The sequence below is a fragment of the Falco biarmicus genome, chromosome 7 (assembly GCF_023638135.1).
Source record: "Falco biarmicus isolate bFalBia1 chromosome 7, bFalBia1.pri, whole genome shotgun sequence".
Classification (NCBI taxonomy): domain Eukaryota; kingdom Metazoa; phylum Chordata; class Aves; order Falconiformes; family Falconidae; genus Falco; species Falco biarmicus.
Genome location: NC_079294.1, coordinates 13,519,938 through 13,540,988, shown reverse-complemented (window position 1 = coordinate 13,540,988; position 21,051 = coordinate 13,519,938). Strand labels below are relative to the sequence as shown.

The following is a 21,051-nucleotide window of genomic DNA, read 5'->3' as shown; positions in this document are numbered from 1 at the left end:
TTGTTAGGTAAAAATGTTCGGTTTGGGTGCATGGGTGTTATGGAAATGGGATTTGTATAAAAAATAAAGAGTCAGGAAACGGATGCATTCAGAGCATAGCCTGGAACTTGCAGTGGTGTCTGCTGGCAAACCCTGCTGCATTGGTAGTGTCTTCAGAAACATTTGTAAATCTGCATGCCAAGATCAGTAAGGTGCTTTTAACTGGAAAATTGTACAATTGTACTACTTTCTAATAGATTTAGCTATTGATGTCCTGACTCAGAACAACTTAAAAGTGCCACTTCCCCGCTTGATGACCAAAATCCAGTTAGGATAGACAGGTGAGTTCCCCTATTAAGTTTTATTGAAGACAAACCTTAAGTAATTAGTTACCATTCTAGGAAGTCTCTGATCTTCCATTATAGTGGCAAGTTCCAAAAATAGCTGAGTGCAATAGGAAATCTTTAACAGGGAGGAAAATGTGAGCTTCTAGTGTTCTCATCTTATGTATGGATATTTTTTATTTCTTTGAAATGGTAGAAACTCCCAACCTCCCCCTTATTTCAGACACTTGAAAAGTCTGAGCAGCTCCTCTGCATTAGTTCTCACTCACTTGGTGAGCTCAAAATAGATTTGCTAGGGTGTTGCATGATCCACTATGCTCACATTTAATAATTATGTGCTACCTTTTGCTTTTTTTAAACAGCATGATGCCTTCTCCTAAGGAGGTGTAGTATAACATCACAGTCTTCTGGAATAATGATCTTTATTTATCTAATGAGACAAGACTGAATCTTAAGTCTTTGCTTGCTCTAATGTATTAGTCAGCAGACCTCTTCTGAAAACCAAGCCAAGGATTGAAATGTGGCCTTGTGTCTTAACCCTGGCAGGCGACTGACCACCAGCCATGCAGCTGCTTGCTCACTCCCCACTCTAGGGATGGGGAGGGAATTGGAAGGTTGAAAGTGCAAAAACTTAGGGGATGAGATAAAGACAGATGAACAGGGAAAGCAAAAGCTGTGCCTGCAAACAAAGCAAAACAAATTAATTCAGTACTTCCCATTGGCCGGCAGGCGTTCAGCCATCTCTTGGAAAGCACTCCGTCATGTGTAAGGGTTACTGGGGAAGATGAACACCATAACTCTGAATGTCCTCCCCTTCCTTCTTCCCCCAGCTTTATATGCTGAGCATGACATCATATGCTATGGGATATACCCCTTTGGTCAGTTGGGGCCAGCTGTCCCTGGCTCTGTCCACTCCCAACTTCTTGTGCACCTCCAGCCCACTCACTAGTGAGGTGGGTGATGCTTGCACACTATCAAAAGCTTTTCTCCTTCTCACCCCAGTAATAACTTAAATACCTCTGTGTTGTCATCACTGTTTTCATTGCATATCCAAAGCATAGCACCATGCAAGCTACTATGAAGAAACTTTGCTCTATCCCAGTTAAAATGACATATATATATAGCTCTGTACGTACTTTCTGTGCTGCACTAACCTATGGCCACCAAGGAATGGCTATGTCGGGCTTTCGAGAGAAGAAGGATGGAGTCCTTGGCAGGATAGTCTGCAGGGCTTGATTTTTTTTTTTTTTTTTTTTTCTGCAGAAAAAATTAAAAAAAAATTACAAAATACAGAAATTCTATCCTAATGCCTTCAACATCATTCTTCCCCACATGACTAACAACGCAGCCTTCAGACCAGTCCTAGAACTTTATCAGCAATGTGCTGTAATGCTGTCATGAATTTGTATGTCTGTCTTTTTCCAGTGCCCTACTTGCATCCTACCAGAAGAGGCATTTTATTGACATTTCATTGGTACTCTGTTGATGTTATTGATCCCATTTTATATATTCAGAGAAAAAACAGCACCCTTTTATTTAGGACAATCAAGCTTACTGAAAAGTTGTAAACAAGGATGCTTTATTGATCTCTGCACAGGTGGCATAATATTGCTGTGTGTTGTGATTTTAAGAAACTTGTTTTGTTGTGTGTTGAATTTTTGGAGCTGTATGGTAGGCATCTGGTAACAGAGAAGAAAGGGTTTACTCTGAAAGCAATGGGAATTAGAGATGTTACTGAGATCTCATTAAGCTAAATCTTCTTTACATGTTATGTTTTAGAAAATCTTCATGAGACCCAGGGCAAAGGGGGAGGAATGCCTGTTGCTTTTGATGAGACAAGGGTGATTACTGGAGCTCACTGAAACACTTTAGATTTGAGATAGTCTTAAGAATGCTTTTTAGCAGTAGGAGACAGTGGGGTGCTCTGCAGTATTTTGTATGACTTTGAGAATATGCAGAATATTATAGCCCAAATGTACAGCAGGTTGTGCATTGTTCTCGTGCATTGTATAAACTTGATTAAATCTTGCTGCTCGGAGCAGTTTGTAGTCTCTGTTGTTAACCAAAGAAAGTAAGATCCAGTTTTCATGACGTGAAACTCTCCCATTGAAAATAAACGGTGTACATGTTTTAACACCAGACACCCCCATTTGGCTGTTCTGTAGGTCACTACTTGTGTACTGAGAGCAACTCTCCTATTCTGCCCACTGAGGTGAAGGAGAGGGAGATCTCTGAAGGTGTATCTGTTCTGTGCAATTAGTACGTCTACCTGGGCTTTGTACATACAAAACTGTATACAGGTGGTGGCTGTTGAGATCTTAGCCTCTGGATGTTTGACTACACTGAGATTGAACTGAGAAGCGGCATGAATAGAATTTGGTGAGCTTTCTCAGAATAAATGCATCTTTTCCATTCTTTTTACCTTCCAGTTCCTGGTTCTCATGTACTTGTGTGCTCAGGGATTAGCCTCCCCTTTTTGTTTTCTTTCTTTCTTTCTTTCTTTTTTTTTTTTCCTTTCTCTTAAAATCATTCCTATTTCATGGTAAAAATGAAGTAGACCTCGAATCGGCAGTGATACAGGAGAAGAAGGACCTGCAACAGCATGTTTCTTTTTTATAAAACATCTCCTAGGTAGATATGTAGTCATTTTTCTCAAGACTTCTAACAATATTACAGCATGTGGCGGTACGTGTATTCTTTACAAGGACACCAAAGCAGTGTCTAGAGATGGCTCTAGGCTGAAGTTCAAATGTCATCAACCCCTTCAAAACAAAACTATTGCTCTGCAGGAGAAAAAGTAAGACTGTGATTCCTAGAAGTGTGGTTATACAGTATAATGCCACTAAAATAAGCCCTGACCATACACTGTAGCATGAGCAGAAGTAGAGAAATGTTGAATTAATGTGGGTGCAGCGCACCAGTCCAAGCCCATGTGCAGTTCCATACACGTTCCTGAATGTAATTGTCATGTGATTTGTTTAGCTTCCTATATTGTTCTTTTTGAGTTGTAAACCAAAGCATCCAATTTATTTTCAGCCATATTTCTAGAAAATTACATGGCTTGAATGCCCACTTACTTGATTGCTTGAAAGCTTTCATGTATAGAATTTAGCAGTTCAATTTGTACGCTCTTGGGTGTTGTTTTGTCTGAATTTGGAGTTCAGCTTTGAACACACTGCATTGTATTTATATTGCTTTTATTTTACTGTCTGTACATATTTTACTTTGGGTGCATCAAAGGTTTCTGTCAAAATATGTATTAAAATATATTTTTTTTATTGCTTAAAGTATTCTATTTTTTGCTTGTTCCTGCCAGTGCATGCTCTTAAAATAAACCAGCTAGACCAAATAAAATTAATTTTGCTCTTTCATGTGTGTGTGTGCGCCATCTTGAGATAAGGCGTGGATGTAGATGGCAGAGACTATTAAGGGGAGTTTTTGGCTTTTGGGAGGTTTTGTTTTGAATGTACATTTTTTTTTTTTTTTTTTTTTACTTTCTGCTTGTTTTTCCCTTTGCCAGCAGAACAATTATATTGTTCTCTCCCCTCCCCTCTGTTTTTTTCTTGACACTGGAAGGCATAGGAATATGGAGCATGATGAGGATATTACCTCTGCAGTGTTCAAATAAGCATCTTTTGTTCCTACAGAAATTTTAGAAGTCCTGTCCTGCAGACTTTTGCCAGTCTGAAAAAATCCATGACTTCTTACCTGGAGCTGTTAATAACACTTAGTTTAGGGGTGGCTTTATTTGGTACCTTTTCTGTAGGTTTCAAAGCACACAATAAAAGGAGAAGAATTCCCCAAAACACTGGTGTGTTGATGGGAGCGATCCTCTGATTTGTGAGATAGGTGAATAGCATAATTTAAAAAAAAAAATTAAATCCCATCATGTTGTAGGATTTTGATTTTGTTCTGATATAAATGACTGCATTTACTGAAGTATTGCAGAAATAGAAGGCTGCCCAACAGGGGATTTATCCCTCGTAGCATGGGAGTTTCATATGAATAGATGAAGTGGGTTTCGGCAGCACAAAGTGACATTATGGGCACACACATCGTTACATTTTTGCAACTTTTCCCACAGTAAAAATGCAAGAAAATGTAGGGCCAGGTTCTTGGGTAGAATAGAAAAATGTATATATGTATTGAAGGGATGAGGGAGAAAAATAGACAAATGCTTTTAACACGGGGAGGAAAACTACTTTTAAAAGGGAAAAAATTGTGTAAGCTTATTTCTTTATAAAACCCCAAAAAACAAAACCCCAAACTGACTCCCCCCCACCAAAAAAACCCTTGTTTCCTTCTGTTTTAGAAAATCTAATGAGGCCCCTTAAGAACTATGGAATCGCATGGTGAGCATATGTTTTAATTTAAATCAAGCTTCCTTACAGATATATTTGATATTGCGCTGGAAAGCTTAAGTTTTTGCTTTTTTGTTTCAGTATGTCTATGGGTTTCTTGGTAGAAGAGACTGCCCCGGTTGTGTGGAGAGGGCTCATGGTCATGTCAGCTGTTGAGAAATTGTTGAGACAGGTAAGGACTTGGGTACATATTTGTGTTTCAAAGTAACTGGTTATTTAAAAAATGCATTTAACTGATATGTGAGTGTCCATGACACTATTTCATATGCAAGAAATACTGTATCTTGGTCATCTTAAATTCTGAAGAATTTAATCTTAGCTTCAGGTAAGAGAGAAAGTTAACACTTTTTGTGTTTACCGATCCCCTTCAAATAGATCTGCTGTTCTATGCATTTGGTGAGTGAATCACCCCCATTTGCCTTCCTTCTCATTACTTTTTATGTTTATGCAATTATAAAAAAAAAAAAAAAAAGGAACATTTGGCAGTTGCCAAAGGATTTACATGTATAGGTATCTATGCATATCTACAGCTGTGTTCCCTTATGTGCTTGTTAATTTGCCAGCACTAAGAATTCCTGGGTGATGTTTGACATATGACAGGTACATGAAAATCATTAGATACCATCTCTATGTAATGCAGATAGATTGTTAGTTAATAAATTTCCTGGCATATGGAGGCAGGGTGGCTTTTTTATTTCTTGGCAGGTCTTTTTTTTTCTCTTACTGTGAATAGATCTGTGAAGTGCTAATGAGACAAACAGCTGAAAAAATGCATTAAGGTTACATGTTTAGACTTTGAAGTGACCCAGTTGTTCACAGCTGACATCTATTCCAGGGATTTAATGTGTACTGCTTGGAGATCACTAGGCTTATGTATGTCTTCTGTAAATGCCTCCAAATCTTGTGCTCCCTTAATGACTGAAAAGAAGATACTTTTTTTTTTTTTTAAATTCCCCCCAGCCTTTTTCCAGTTTTACAGAATTCTTCTCTAACACAGTTTTTAGAATAGTGGCACTCATTGCCCTAGTCAGAAAAGCCATGCGTCTTCCAGAATTTCAGGAAGAACATATTTTCTGAGATTTGGCCTTTAAAAATAAGGACTATCCATGCCAATAGCTGTGAAAGGCTGTTCTGACCTCTTTGTGTGTTGCATTGTGTTGGCCAGGTTCACAAAGACTAGAGTCTAAAACCTCGAAGGTAGAACTGAAGTTAGCACCTGCTGTATTGGCATATTCCACCCTGGGAGACTGAAGACTGGCAGGCACTCAACAGTGCTGTTACTTCAATCAGTAGTATCCCCAGATGGGAAGCATGTGCCAGCGTCCTTGTGGAGGGTATGGATGATGCTGTGTAATGAGCTCATTGCTCCCTAGCAACTGACAAAGCAGTTACATGCTGGCTGATTATACTGTAGGAACGAGACAGAGTCCATTAATGCTTGGGGCATCAGTGATTTCCCTGACAGTGGAACCTGAATTCTGAAAGAGGAAGGCTTTAAGGCTAAATTTCTTCTCCCCACAAGCATTTTGTTTCTGTATGATGACAAGGATAGTCTTAAATCTGTGCTGGAAAAAGTTGTTTGCATCTCCTCCTGCAAAGGAAGGAGCACACAGATCACAGGGAGAACCAGCAGGTTCTATCTGATGTATAGGTGGCTTCTAGACAGTAACTAATAATTTTTCCAGACTAACATTCGCTATGTTGCTTTTACAAACTGTCATCTCCCTTCTGATGTAGTTACTAGTCACTCAGGAAGGGGTTAACGGTAGAACCAATAGTGTTATAGTCTTGGACACCTAAACAGGAGAGGACCACAGCGTGTGGTGATGTTTTTAAAGATACTAACATTGTATGTTAGAAATAGTTGAAATTTGACCATGTTTTCTCTTTGTCTGTTCTTACTGGTCATAGCTATTACCTTTTGTTTGACAGGATAAAGTTGCTTGCAAGAGTAAAATAATTCTGCTTGTATTTAACTTTCTGAACTAGTGTTCTTAAGAAATAGCTGCTTTACTTCTATAGCTATATATAAACCATTTAAATTGGCTCCTTAATCTAGATTTGTAGTATAAGTGTAAAGACCTTGTGTGCGTTCAGACAAGCTGATAAAATATTAAGTTCTTAAAATAATTAAGTCAGCCAGATAGAAAATGTAGAGGTTCCCAGACTTATGCATTAAAAAACCTGGTGGTATTTATAACGGTGTTTATTGTTAGATGGTGGAGGACTTTTTTGTTTGTTTTAAAAAACATCAAGACTATGGCTTCCCTCTGTAAATAACTTTGAATGCTTGTTTGGTTTTTTCCATGTGAACAAATACGTTTTCCAGAGCTTACCGTGCTTCAGATACTCCAATAAAGCATTGAAGGGCCTAGTTTCCAAATTCATTGATGGAGACTTGTTAGCTCATTAACTTGTTAACTCATAGTTGGTCTGTGCCTGTAATAAGTATTTAAATGCTTCCCTTTAGATGTGCAGCTTTACTGAGATTTCTGAAATTCTTACTTTGAAAAATGCATTTGTTAAATATATACATTATGTGCTTTCTTATATACTTCATGCATGCAGCCTCACGCTGTAATATACGTATATTTCTTGTCTGGTTTTACTTCAGTGGATGGATGGCTTTTCAGCACAGTTTCTCTCTTCACCTCTACTTGCATATGGCCAGGATGTACATCACTTCTCAGATAAAACACCACCCTTTAAATCCAGCCTCTCCTTTTGCCACATATCTATAGATACCACATATATAATGAGAAAATACCTTTGCTCTTGCGTGTTGCCACACTGGTACAAAATAGGCAACAATACAGAAGACCAGTATTACTACTTGGTGTTTCTCTGGTAGTTTGTATCTCGTGAGCAAGGATGGTTTTCTGGATCACATCATATCATTTTCCTTAAACAGAGTTTAAAGGAAATCTGTCTTATAATACAAAGCAGTTAACAGTTTAGTATACTGTACTACATATATATTAATGTACGTCTGTCAAATTGGTACATAAAATATGTAGCATATGGATTCTATAATGTGTCCTACTTTTGATAAAAGTATTGCTCAATAGAAAAGGGGTGATATGAAGTTATTGAAAGAATAAGGAATATATAAGGAAATGATTTTTCACCTGTAGTGAAAGTAAATGACAAACACTAACGGAACATTTGATTCCATAAACACATTCTTAACGCTTTCAGTTAAATATCTCCCTAGTTTATATGCCTTGAAATTACCTAAAATTTTGTTGTGGCTGAGAAGGGACTTCTTCATTCACATAATTAGATGTACTGTAGGCCCATTTACTCTGCAGGATGACCTTTTTCTCTTACGTGGATTTTGACTCTTCCGTTTCCCTGCCACAGTTACCTTCATGTAAAAATTCTTCCACCTCTGCTTTGAATCTTGCACCTTCCTTTGAATTGCCTTCCTTTGCATCTTGCTTGCCTGTATGTGGGATAGAAGAGAGTATTTCTTTGTTTACTTGATTTTTTTAAAAGATAGGTAATTTCTCTGAAGAGTGCATTAAAACTCAGATAAGGAAATTCTGGTAGTTCTCCAGTGTCATCTGTAGCACTAGGCTTTTTCTATTCAGTTTTCACTGATTTTTTTTCAGTGATACGAATTTTTTTTGTTACCTGAAGCCTGTATTTAAACAATAATATGTCTGAAAAGTTCTGTTGAAGGAAGTAGCAAGTAGACAGCTAAGAACCTTAGAAATATAAAGATTATTTAAATTAAAAAATGCAAGCAAAACTTGTTCATTGATTTACATTGCTTTTGCAACAAGGGCTGAAATGGTCATCACCACTGTCCCATACTCTCTGTATGGAAAGTTTTCTAGCACCATTCTCATTTCTGTCTGAGGAAGTCTTGGCAGTTCAAAAGAGCAATTAGAAGGATGCAGACACAATCCTGAACTGATCCAGGAATGGCATGACTGGCTGCTGTACGTCCTGGAGCATATTGTGGTAATTGTTCTGCCGAAAGGTTGGAGGAAAGGAAGTGGCTCTGTGCTGGCTGCCAATTTAATAGCTACTATAGTCATAGCAGCAATACAAATGGAGGGGATTTCTTGTTTAGGTAGTAATCAATACAAAGGGTACTAAGTGTTGGTTTCTTTGAACTCTCTATCTTATTCTACATGCGTTATCAAGCTGAAATACCAGCAGAGAAGGAAAAAAAAAATAATATACAGCAGACAAGTCAGCTTTTCTATTAGAAGAAAATCAAATAAAAAAATGTGATTACAGGTAAAATACAAGTGCATATTTCAGTATGTAGTGTTCTACTTGTATCTTGTCATATCAAAAGCTAAATTTGTATTAGAAGCAAGCATTACCTACACAACATGGATTATAGATGTCAGCAATTCTGTTAAGTGCAGGCAGTCCCCTTGGAACTAGCCAAAAAATGTGCTCTCTTCTCAAGGCAAGGACCTTGGGTTGATTAACATCCTTCAGAGGATTTCTTACCCTGACATGACTTTTTAACCTACGTTTTTGCAGACTAGTCAGATCTTACATGGCAAGACTCTTGTATTTCTTGTACTGCTCTAGAGTACCAAGAACATTTTGTGCATTGGCAGCATCCTTGGTAACTATGGCTATAATGTAGAGCCTCAGTGCTGTTATGTGTATTGTGACCTGTAAAGGTTCCTCAGATGTACCTGATACGGATGAACACATTTTCCCAGAAAGACTATGAAGCTTTTCGTGGAGTAGTTCAATTCTAATGTGTCCCTAAAATACTCTTCCTATTATGTAACTGTAATTCCTTCATCTCTTTTTTTGCTGCTTCTTTTAGCACCGATTTAGTGCCTCTGTTTTGGTTTATTTTAATTTTCTTTCAATACATACTTTTTATAAAAGTTCCTCTGGGAGGGATATAATTGGAAAGGAAAGAATATAGGGAAATTAGCAGAAAGCAAATTATATAAAACTTCCAACGCAGAGCAGTTGCACCTAAGCAAAAGAAAATGGGGCCTTGTACTTAGCTTGGACAGGCTTTATGCCCTGTAGATTCATGTTGAAAACCATAAATTCAGCAGAACAGTGATCGAAATATTTATTAGTTCAACCCAAAGCTGAATAGGGCTGTAGTCTGAAGATGCTGTCTTGTCCTTTAAAAAAAAAGTTTAACTTAAGTTTATGCAGTTATTATAATTGTATGTAATTTTGGAAGTTTGCTTAGACATGGAGATTTTGTGTGCTGCCTTCCTTCTGAAGCTGTTCTCTACTAAGAGAACTGCTTTGAGACCAGCACTTGCTAGAGGTAATCGTGGTTGTATTTATATGTTAGAGTATGTATGTGTGAAGATACATATATGTGCTCAAACCTTTTTTGTAACATAATTCTCTGATGCTTAGTTATCATACATAAGTAGCTGTAAGAGTATCATATGATACTGGGAATAGCGAAGATGCAGATGGATAAATTGTCTTGAAAATATTGAATAGACTGTGGGTTGTGGGGTCTGGGATATTTCAAGAGCCTCTGTGAAAAAGCTGCCATAAAAGCAACAGTGGAGTGGATTGAACAGTAAAAATTCATGTTTAAAGATTTGGGATTAGATTAGCTTGGCATCAGTGTTTAATTCTTGGAGATCAAAGACTATGGAGGCTATATTGTTGTGGGTTTTTGATCATGCCTGAAGCGGCCCATCTCTATAGAGGAGGTTATAGATGTTCAATACTGTTTTTGTTTGACATACATTAGTTAGCAAACTATTATGTGCAGTTGCTACTGTTTGAGAAGTGTGTATGTAGTTACTGGTATTCTCCTTTCCACCATTTAAGTCGGAGACGTTGCATATGTGGGGACAATTTTTCTTTAAATGTCATTTATTTTAGGTATATGTTAATGCTGCACTTACGAAGGCCAGAAAAATAAATAAGGTGTTGAGACCAAATGTATTTATACCTTGTAAAATAGCTACCATGCTGCCATTGACTTTTTTACTGTGCATGTTCCGTGCAGCAGAATGTTCTGTATATGGTGTCTGTAGATAGCTGTCTGATGTCATTTATCGTGTGTGTTTATAACATGCTGTGTTAAATCTCATAAATTCTTTGGCATAGAAATTTTCAGTTTCGTACAGGCTTGTTTGCCTGTGTGTATAAAGATTTCTTACAAACAGAACAATAGAGAAACTAGGGGAAACCGTTCCAAATTAGAAGGAATGATCTGTATTTGATTTGGAAGTGATACATGACAAGAACATTGTCAGTAAGGTAGTTAGGTACTACATGCTGAGCTGTCTGCCTGATTGATTAGTATGGTTTACTGAGAGTCGTTCTTTGGCTTGTGTCCAGATACTGTCTTTTGCCTCACTTTTTTGGGACCATGGAAATTTCATTCTGTGTTTATGCAGTGTTCAGCACTGTAGTGAGTTATCACTTGAGAGGTGCACAGAAATACATCTTCCTTTCATACTTTTTCATGTTTATGAAATAAATTGATTACTTTTCTTTTTATCAAGCACAGTGTATTTTGTTTCCAAAGCGCGTGTGTGTGAATGATACCAAATCTGTTAAGAATGCCTAAGATCAATGTAAATGTATCACTGGCATTCACCACAACTGATACTCATCAGAACCTAAATGTCTTGAGCAATTGTGCATATATCTGCAAAATATTCTGATGCTACGTGCTGCCTTGCATAAGTATTCTCCAGCAATGAGCCATCGAGGTGATATAGAGGGTGATACATGTAATACGTGAAGAGAGACAGAGACCTGGGTTAGTTGTTTTTGTGTGGTTTTTTTGGTTAAGATTAAAGGGAGATTACATAGTTATGTACAGAGAAGGTGAAAGTAGATGCTTCCTGGATGTGCAGGATGATAGCAACAAGAAGTAATGAGTGCAAGTTGCAATATATAGTAAGTAATGTGAGGGGGTAGTTTTGGTTGTTTTTTTTTACAGTGAAAACAATCACACATTAGAACAGGTTGCCCAGAGAGATTGTAGAATCTCTCCTTTGGTAGATACTCGGAACTGAGCTGGGCAAGACTTTGAGTAACCTGCTCTAAGTTGGTCTGCTTTGAGCAGCAAGATGGACCAGACAGATAACATCTTGAGGTCCCTTCAGACCTAAGTTGTTCTGTGAATCTGGGTTAATTCTAAAATTGATATTCCACTGCCTGTTTGTCTGTATGTAACTCCAAAAAGCCTACAGCTCAGAGGAGAAAACGGTTCTGCCTTTCACAGAGATCACTGGTGAGAGCACACAGTGAAAACCTAACCTGAAATGCTGAGGTGTCTCTCTGAGTGCCCCAATCACTAAGCTGGACAGTCATGGTAGCTCATCTCTCTTGCTCAAATGAATATAGAATTAAGCCTTGCAATCAAATTAGGAAGTGTCAACATAATGACTGAGAGTATCCTTTCCCTAGTAGCATTTCCAATCATTTGGCCAGTCTCTTTAGACTTCAGAGGTGCAGATCAGGTCCATGTAGGCAGAGACATAAAAGCTGAACTCAAATAATCCTTCTCTCTTGAATGAGCATCCTTAAGATGAGCTAAGAAAAAAAAAAACCCAAAAGGGAAATACCAATATATGTATTTCCTGTCATACCCCTTGTTTTCACAGGAGTACCTTGATCTGGAAGAGGTTTAAAAATGAGTATTCTAGGCCTGTGTGCGTTAACGTGTTCTCAGGCATCTTAGAATTGAATACCAGTGCCGTAAAGGAGGTTGTACTGGAGGCTTATGGTAGTTTTTTGCTTTAGCTTTAGTAGTTTGCTGCCTAGGGTGCAGTCCTTTATGAGACACAATGTAAGGCATCTGGCTGCCCTCTGTGAACCCTAGGTTGTTTGTTCTTTTTTTAATTTTAAAATTTTAATTTTAAAAAAATCTTGCTGCTGTTGTCGGCCTTGATTATTTTATAGTCTAAACTGGATACAAGAAAAATTCAAAGATGGCAGCAAAAGACATCTTGACAAAGAAGCCACATGTGTAGAATAGGTCTTTTATGTCCAGATTTTTTTAGGAGAAAGGCAAGCTGTAATGAGTTCAGGAATGGACTCTGGAAACATGGATTTGAAGGCTAGCATGTTTTTAAGTGGGTTTTTTTCATGTAAATAAATATTCCTTATTTGCTAAGACTTAGCAAATAAGAAATACTTATTTAAAAAAAAATCATTTAAATACAGACTACAGTAGAAACCTAATGCCACTCTTCTATTCTTTTCCACTAATAAAGGAGCGTGTTCGTTCTGTCTAGCTGCTGTAGGTTAGATGCAAAAGGGACGTGGGTATTGCTGTGCTGAACACTGCAGTGCCTAAAAGGTAGATGCAATGCCTGCAGGAATGGAAAATCAAAGAAAAGCCCAGGCCGGAGCCACTGTGTACCTGGGTCAGTGGGAATTCATCACTTGTCATTCCCAGTGGTAGTATCTGAGGAGTTACTTTGTCCTCCTGGATTTGCCTTTGGCACTGTTTTAGGAGAATAGCTGCAAGCCTTGGATTTTAAGGGCAGCAAAAACTTCTTACCCTTCATGTCCATGGCTTAAAGAAATTGGTGTAAAGTTCCAATTTTGCTGCGTTTCATCACCTACATGGTAAATGTCATTGGAGCTTGCTCAAAGATGAAATTGTTACTAGCGTGGGCAAAAACCAGTCTCATCAGTGTAGAATCAGTGCAAGAGTGTATTGGTGGATGAGAGGGAGCAATGAAATGGGATTTAGCAGAGAATGACACATACTGGGTCAGGAGGAAGATGACAATAACAAGTTGATGGCTCTGATTTTTATTTTTTTTTTTTAGCTATATTTTGAATAAATTGAAAGGCTCTCCAGAATAGTAATAGTGAGTCAGTGATGATGATTTTTCTTATTGTAAATGTAAAGAGCAAGTAAAGAAAAAGCACTGTAGTGAAGATGATTTTTTTTTTTGAGTGTGGACTTTATTTTTAATGCTTCTTGGTTTAGAAAGGGCACTCTTTCTAAGAGATACCATTGAAGGCATTTAACTTGCATTATGGCAGTAAATTTTCAAGATGGGAAAAGAGTGAGATGCTGCAATGGGAAATTGTAGCAAAGGTGCTCAGAAACATGAATAGTTCTTAGTATTTTTTTCATAATTTTATCATGTTTTTGCCTTTGGATACACATTTAAGAGTCTGTGCATACTGGTTATTTGTCAGCAGAGTAGAAGTACCTAAAATGTGTATGCTAAATGCAGATTAATATTGTTTTACTCTTTCTATATTTTGTGTTTTGGCAACATCTTCCATTTGAGAATTTTTCCTAATTTAAAAACTGACTTGTGTTTTACAATATTAATGTATTTATCCAGTCTGCAAGTAATTGAGGAATTGAGGCAGATAGTCTGTAGCAGGATATTTACAGTTCACATTTCATAGAGCTAAACAAAGCTGTGTTTATATTGTGAACTATAAAGATGTGTTTATAATTTGCAATGCATAACTCTAAAATGCAGCACTCTCACCAGGTATCACTACAGTGAAAAATTTGCTAGTATTTCAGCAATTAAGAAAATATTTCTTCTGTTTTATTTTTCTGTTTTGAGTTATCTTAGCCTGAGACGAGCATACAGATTGTTCCAGCGAGACAGCACAGTTCTTCAGAACAGTAAGAGCAGTTGCATCTTTAGGAAGTTTGGATGCTTTTCTATTTTTGTGGTCCAAAGTATGAAAATGAAGAGATCCAGACATTTCATCTGTACACATAAGATCATTGATATTTGTTCCATTTAGAAAGGTCAAGATCTGCTATTGAGATATTTTGAAAAGAGGAACAAACTCAAACAGGGCCAAACTTTGCAGTGCTAAGACTGCACTTTGATAGGCCACTAAGACTGCATCTACAGCTGACAGATAGTAAACAACTCTGAATACTTGAAATTTTTTTGTCTTAAATCTTTAATGGGCGTTCTTTTAAAGCAAGGAAGGTGAAGTGGCATCCCTCATTTTACCGCAGAAATTAAGGAAACGGTTTCAAGGGCAAGATAAGCAGATGACCCACTCATACCTTATAAAAGAATTTGTTTTAAAAAATACTTATACTTTTTATTAAATTTATTTGTCTGAGACTAAGGTACAAATAAACTAATTTCTACTCATCCAGAGCCCCCTGGAATCAGTGGAAATCTTGACAGTAATTTCTACACCATGCTTTTCTTGTCACATTGATGTTTAGAAAAGCCTGTTACAGGCATTTGTATAATCACAATTCACTCAAATGCTAATAATCACCTGGAAAGGTCCTGTCTGTCCAGAGGGAACTGCTGTAACCAGTCCCAATCAGCATGTACATATTTAAGGGAAATGATTTTTTACTTCCTGGAGATTAGAAGCTAAACATAGATTCAGAGAGGTACGGCTGCCAAAAGTGTGGGAGATGACAGAAAGCTCCTACTTTCTGCCACTCTGCCCCCCAGTTTAACTCCCTATGCAATTAGAGTATTCCTTCTGTCACCCTTTGACTTGAGTGTTCCTGTACATTTTGGGGTGGGTATGACTGAACAAATAATGGGCTTGATTCTTTTTGTTTCCAGCTGAAGCTACAAAACCTGTTCTGTTGCCTTTCTTCCCTTAATGAAGGAAGCAGGATCTATATGGATCCCTGTTGCTTTATTGGCTTACGTTAGCAGCTGATATGAAAAGGGATTATGATTTCTGAAAGGAATTGACAGTCATAGAAAGAAGTATTAGGAAAGCCAGAAGGAAAAAAAAAACGTTAGCCAAAAACTTACTGCTGAGCTGGAAGCATTTGCAGTAAATGTATTTTAACTGTCTTTGAGGATTAAAAAAAAAAAGGCAAAAGAAAAAAAAAAAGCCTAACAACATAGTGAGAATGTATTTACAGCAAACATTTCCTGGCCTGGTTCCTCAGCTGTCATGGTTATGACTGTGCAGCTACTGCTGCTGTGGGAACAGGCTGAGAGAGTGTTTTCTTTGCTCTGCTTCCAGTAGTCTCATCTCCTGCACGGATTACACAGGTATGCATGTGTCTGCCCTCCTTGCAATGCAACAAAACAAGCTCAAAACATGTAACTCTTTTTTGCTGGTTTTGTTGAGTAGACAAGAAGAAATGGCAGAGAGCTCATGGTGTCTCAAAATGGCTGTGCTGGGGCTAGAATTAACTATTTTTGTTTTCCGTTGTCTTGTGCCCCTCCCCCCCCCCCCCCCCCCCCCCCCCCCCTTTTTTTTTTTTGGTCTTCTTTTTTCCCCTTGAACTTTTAAAGGAAACTCTGTAGAGGTTTAAGGTTTCTCTGCAACAAAGTTCAGAACTTTGTGCCCAAATGGCATCCAGCTTAATTCTTGGAAAGAGGTGGTGATTTAAACATGTTCTTAAGTGTTTCCTAAACAGAAATACTAGTGGTAGAGGAACGAGGAAAAGAGAAGGCACAATTTGTTCTATTTTCTAAATGAAGATTCCATTATTTACATGAGACTGTTCAAAAACCGGTAGATGCCTAATGCCACTCTTCTACTTTATTCTTCTCCACTAATAAGGGCATCTGTTCTTTCTTTCTAGCTGCTGTAGGTCAGATGCAAAAGGGACATGGGTATTGCTGTGCTGAACACTGCCGTGCCTAAAAGGTAGATGCAGTGCCTGCAGGAATGGAAAGTTAAACCAAAGCCTGGGCCAGAGCCGCTGTGTACCTGTGTTGGTGGGAATACATCACTTGTCATTCCCAGTGGTACTGGGAAGTTACTTTGCCTTCCTGGAAGTACCTTCATACCCTTGGGCAGTGCTTTAGCAGTATCTTAGAGCGCCAAAGTTTAGAGCTTGGTATGGAATAAGTGAAAATAAATAGTGTAAGTCAAAGACGATAGGTTAACTGGCTGAAAATTAACAATTCTGAAGATGCTGAGCAAGAGAGCTATTAGGAAAAGCCTATGGGATGTGTCTCACTTTCTCTGTCCTGGATTTCAGCACCTAATTGTAGGCTGTATCACACAGCTCTGTGTAGCAGATATTTAGAGGCAAAATCAAGTATCTTCAGTTAGGTGCCAAGACCCTTTTTTCAGTTTAACTTGACAGGCTTATTCTCTCTTCATAGTAACAGTCTGGGAAATTTCCATAACCATTCAGCCAGGGCATGGGAGCTGCAAGTTCAGTTACTTTCTCAGTTTAGCATTTAAGCCTGTATTTCCTGCTACCCAGGGGAGTGCCCTGCAATCACACACAGCAGCTGAAACCTTCTGCCTTACAGCTAGGGGTGCGTGGTTCCTGGGGCCGGGTTAGATGTCTGAAGGAGGAAAACTATCCAGGAAACTTTGTTAATCCAAAATTTTAGCTTTCCAGGTGAATACCTCAGCTACTGGCCTTATATAAGGCCCCGGTTGCTTCATTGGCTTTTGCATTCTTTGTCATGCAGTGGCCCAGGTAAATGCCATCTGCCTGAGAAATTGATACGCCTTCCGATTCATATATAGGTTTATGTCTAATTATGATATTAAACAGCTGTAATTATAACAGCAGAACTACAGGCTTTGGTGTTTGGTTTTGTGATTTGGGTTGCTTTTTTTTGGGTCGTGGTGGTGTGGGGTTTTATTTATTTATTTATTTAGTTTTGGATTTTTTGTTCTGAGGTGCCCAGCTTTCTGTTGGATTCAGTGTTATCACTGGCAGGTACATTGAGAGCAAGCCTGCTAGACTGGGCTTCTAAGACTTGCTCCTTTCTCACAAGTGTGTGTGTGATTAATGGATCCCAAATGAGCTTCTGCTTGAAACTTGGTACTCAATGAAGATTTTGGTATTTGTCTTCCTGAGTAGTCAACATCCTTGGGAGAATTTTTAGGATCACTTCTGAATGCATAGGTGGAGCTCCTCAAAGCTGCTTTTTTATGCATGTGGATGTTTTTTTTTCATTTTTCAGCTTTTTTTGTTTTGCATCTTTTTGATCAAAACAAAAGTGGAGCCTCTCCACTCCCAAGTACATTGTTTAGCATTATATGTACTAATTTTACTTAGTAAATAAATTATGACTATAACTATAAACAGTTTTAAAAATTAATATTAAATTAATGTTACACTGATTATGCAGAGATTTTTTCAGTAATCCAACTTGCATTCTCATTGTTGGAAGCTGACAGACTGATCCTTCACTCACACCGTCCTCCCATATCTCTTTTGCGCCCAGAAAATAGCTGCAGATATCCAAGAATAGCAGCATGTTTTGTACCAGTGCTCTTTGTAGAAAATGATTATTTCCCACATACCAAGTGATTGACACAAACATAAAGTAGTCGTGCTTAAGGTACCCGAGATTAGTGATTTTTTTCTTAGTGCCCTCACCCCCCAGCAAAAACCATCCCCCACTTTTCTGTACTATTTATGATGCTGCGGTAGTCGTTTCTCCTCTTACAGTGTTTTGCTCCATCCACAGTATCTTTTAAGAGAAGGAATATGTTCTCCCAGTAGGATGATGTCTTTGGAATACAGCTCTTCTGTTATGCGACTGAAGTGGGTGCTCGTTTTGATACATTTTCTGCTAGATGCAAACAAGTCTTTTTTTTTTTCTCTGTAAAACCCATTAAGTAAGAATTGGAGCTAAATAAAAAACCAGGAAGCAAATGAAAATATAAAGACTGTCCCTCACTTGGCCGTAATCACTGGATGTCCCTGAAACTCATAGTATCAGCACCTTCAATAATTATTTTAATTAGGTTTAGAATACAAGTAACACTTCTAATTTATTGTTGCAGATTCATAACTGAAGGCACTGCTGAATGCAAAAGCATGAATCTGTGGGCACAGCAATTATTTTGGCAATCTATATGCGATGGTTTCACAGATTATCTGTTGTCTGATTCACAGCAAATGCTCTACTTCTTTAGGAATTAGACAGTAATTCAGCGCATCATTAAATTGTAGGAATGTAATGTGTGCCACTGCAGAATGTGTACAATTTTGAATTTGTATTTATTTTCATTTTTACATTGTCTGTGTCTTTAATGCATTTTCTGCATTCCATTCTTCGTAAGGACAACCTATATGCTGTTCTTGCTTCTTTCTAACCTAAAGGCAGTTCTGTTAACAGATAATGTATACCAACTTCGCAGTCGAAGTCCTATGGTCAAGAATCCCAGCCAGTCAGAGACCTGCTTTGCTCACTCTTGCATGTGCTCTCACTTACATTCCTTTTTCACACTCTTTCATCCTCTTGAATCTTCCTGTGGAATTGAAAGGTTCTGTATTTTGTCCAGCCTTGTTGCGGCTTCTTGTTGAGAGTATTGATTGTTGTGCTCTGAAGAATTCACGCAGATGCTGCAGTGCTGGTTTCATTAGCAAAGGTGGACTATTTTGTATTCACTGACTGGGGAGGAGATGCTTGTGAATTTTAAGTACGAAAAGTTTGGAGGATGTGTTTTTGTCCACATTTGTGGAAAAAAGTTATTAAAAAAATAAAATAACATTTTATTATTGAAAATTAATGTTTCACCTCAAGGCTTCTTGCTCTGGGATCTGATAACATCACACCAGGCAAAAAACCCCAAGTCCTGTGTGGAGATTTGCTATCTTTTGGCTCAGTTCAGTGATCTACATCAAATTGATTCTATTCCAGTTTTTATATTGCACAATTTATGGTAATATTGGAGGGTTTTCTTCAACAGGATTTTAAGTGACTTGAATAACATTAATCGCGTTATTTTCTTATGTAATCCTTTTTCTGAAGGCCTTAGACTGGCCTCTGTAGAAGTTCCCTTTTCTGTACCAAAAAATGTTACATGTTGTACTTAAACAGAATTTTCTGACCTTTTTAATCTAATGATTTTTAGTTGAAGTGCTTATGTCACAGTGATATGCATGAAATGGTGCCAGTATTAGTCTGTTGGTACCTCAGTAAGGAATGTATTAGTTTTCTTATTGTACCAGAATATGAACTGAAGCTTAAGGAAGTTAAATAAAGTGTGAAGGGAAATTAGGAACATTGCTTTCCATTGCATAGCTTAAGCATTCAGTCTTAAACTGTATATCATCTTTTTATATCATTACAGAAATATAGGCTAAAATGCATATGGGGAATGGACTTAATAAGCTTCTCCCTCTTGATGTTAGTTGCCAACACTAGTAATAGTTCCTTCTGTTATTATTCTAGGGAAAAGCTGAATCAGACAGCATGTATAAATTCTATGAACTTAATTTGGGTCCTGATAATACTGCCTTAAAAATGTGTTGTTGGCTTGGGATTTGATAGCTAAACAGTGCTTTTGCTTTTGTGTATTAATAGGAAAAGCTCAAAGAAAATTTGTGGTTTAGATGATGTGCTTAACAGAGCTGCATCAACCTGGTGATTAGTTTAATTGGACGATGTGATGCTAGCCCACTTTCTTCTGTTATCTTTACTTTTATATTACTTTGGTGCTTAATTTTGTTGCTGAAAGACATAGGAATAGAAATGTGCCTTGTTCTGTTTCTTTTTCAGATGTCATTATTCCACAGCTGAACTACAGACAGTTCTGTATCACAGAACAAGAGAAAAAATACAGTGTATTTCTGAAGAAAAGTTTCTGCAAATTATGTAGTACAGAATGTTTGTGGATCAAGGGTAGAGAGCAGCAGGTAAACAATCAGTCTGAAGACTGACTGCATAATAGAAGTTTGCTTCTCAAACTGTCATCTTTTGGAGAATAAGTCCTCTGAATCCCTGAGAAGGGGGAACCTTGGCTCACAAAAATGCTTTGTAGTGACAACTTGAAGCTAGTGGAAGAGTCTTTTATACCTGGTAGTGCTCATACTGTCTCCATCAGTTGGGTTGGGAATACACATAATTATTCCTTTTCAGTCATCCCTGGAGACTGTCCCCAGACTCTTGTGGACATGCCACGTTGCCTCACAGCTGTGTGCCATCTTTGCTTCAGGCTGATGTGATGTTGACTGGGCTTTCTGAAGGCGAGTAGGAGCCTGGTGTGAGTGCCTTTCCTCATGAAACCATCTCTTGAAACACCCTGTAGAGAATAGCCTCTTTATTGTCGTCTTCTGGGAGTAGTTTAGTTTTGTAGGTTATATGAATGAAGGTGGTAGAAACTTCAGGCTACTAAACTTGCCTTCAGTTCTTAACATTATTAAAAGCCATCAGGGAGGAAGTAGCCAGTTTCTGTTTTGGTTGAATTGAATGGGACTCTGGCTTTTTTCCTAGGCATTTATTTCTGAAAGTTACTCTTAGTCTTTATTGAGAAAGAATAAGAGAATTTCCTTCTCTTTATGGAAATCTTTGGAACGAACTGTTCTTATGCTTCACTTCAACTGTGGCAGAACAGACTGCTCAGAAATACCTTAGAGGGAGTTTGAACTGTTGCGATGCATCTGTTTTTCACGGTGTTAGATTGCAAGGCTTTTGAGATCGGTTAAGCATCAGAGGACAAGTCAAAGGGGCAGCCGTCTTTGTTCAGAA

The 21,051-nt window shown here is 37.9% G+C and overlaps 1 protein-coding gene across 1 annotated transcript in view; it reads left to right on the top strand.

Moving 5' to 3' along the window:
- Window positions 1-21,051, top strand: part of NUBPL (NUBP iron-sulfur cluster assembly factor, mitochondrial) — an 86,302-nt gene that overhangs the window by 26,993 nt on the left and 38,258 nt on the right. Inside the window, exons 5-6 of the mRNA XM_056345323.1 lie at window positions 4,636-4,675; window positions 4,766-4,856. Coding sequence (XP_056201298.1) covers window positions 4,636-4,675; window positions 4,766-4,856 — 131 coding nt within the window. The remainder of the gene's footprint in view (window positions 1-4,635; window positions 4,676-4,765; window positions 4,857-21,051) is intronic.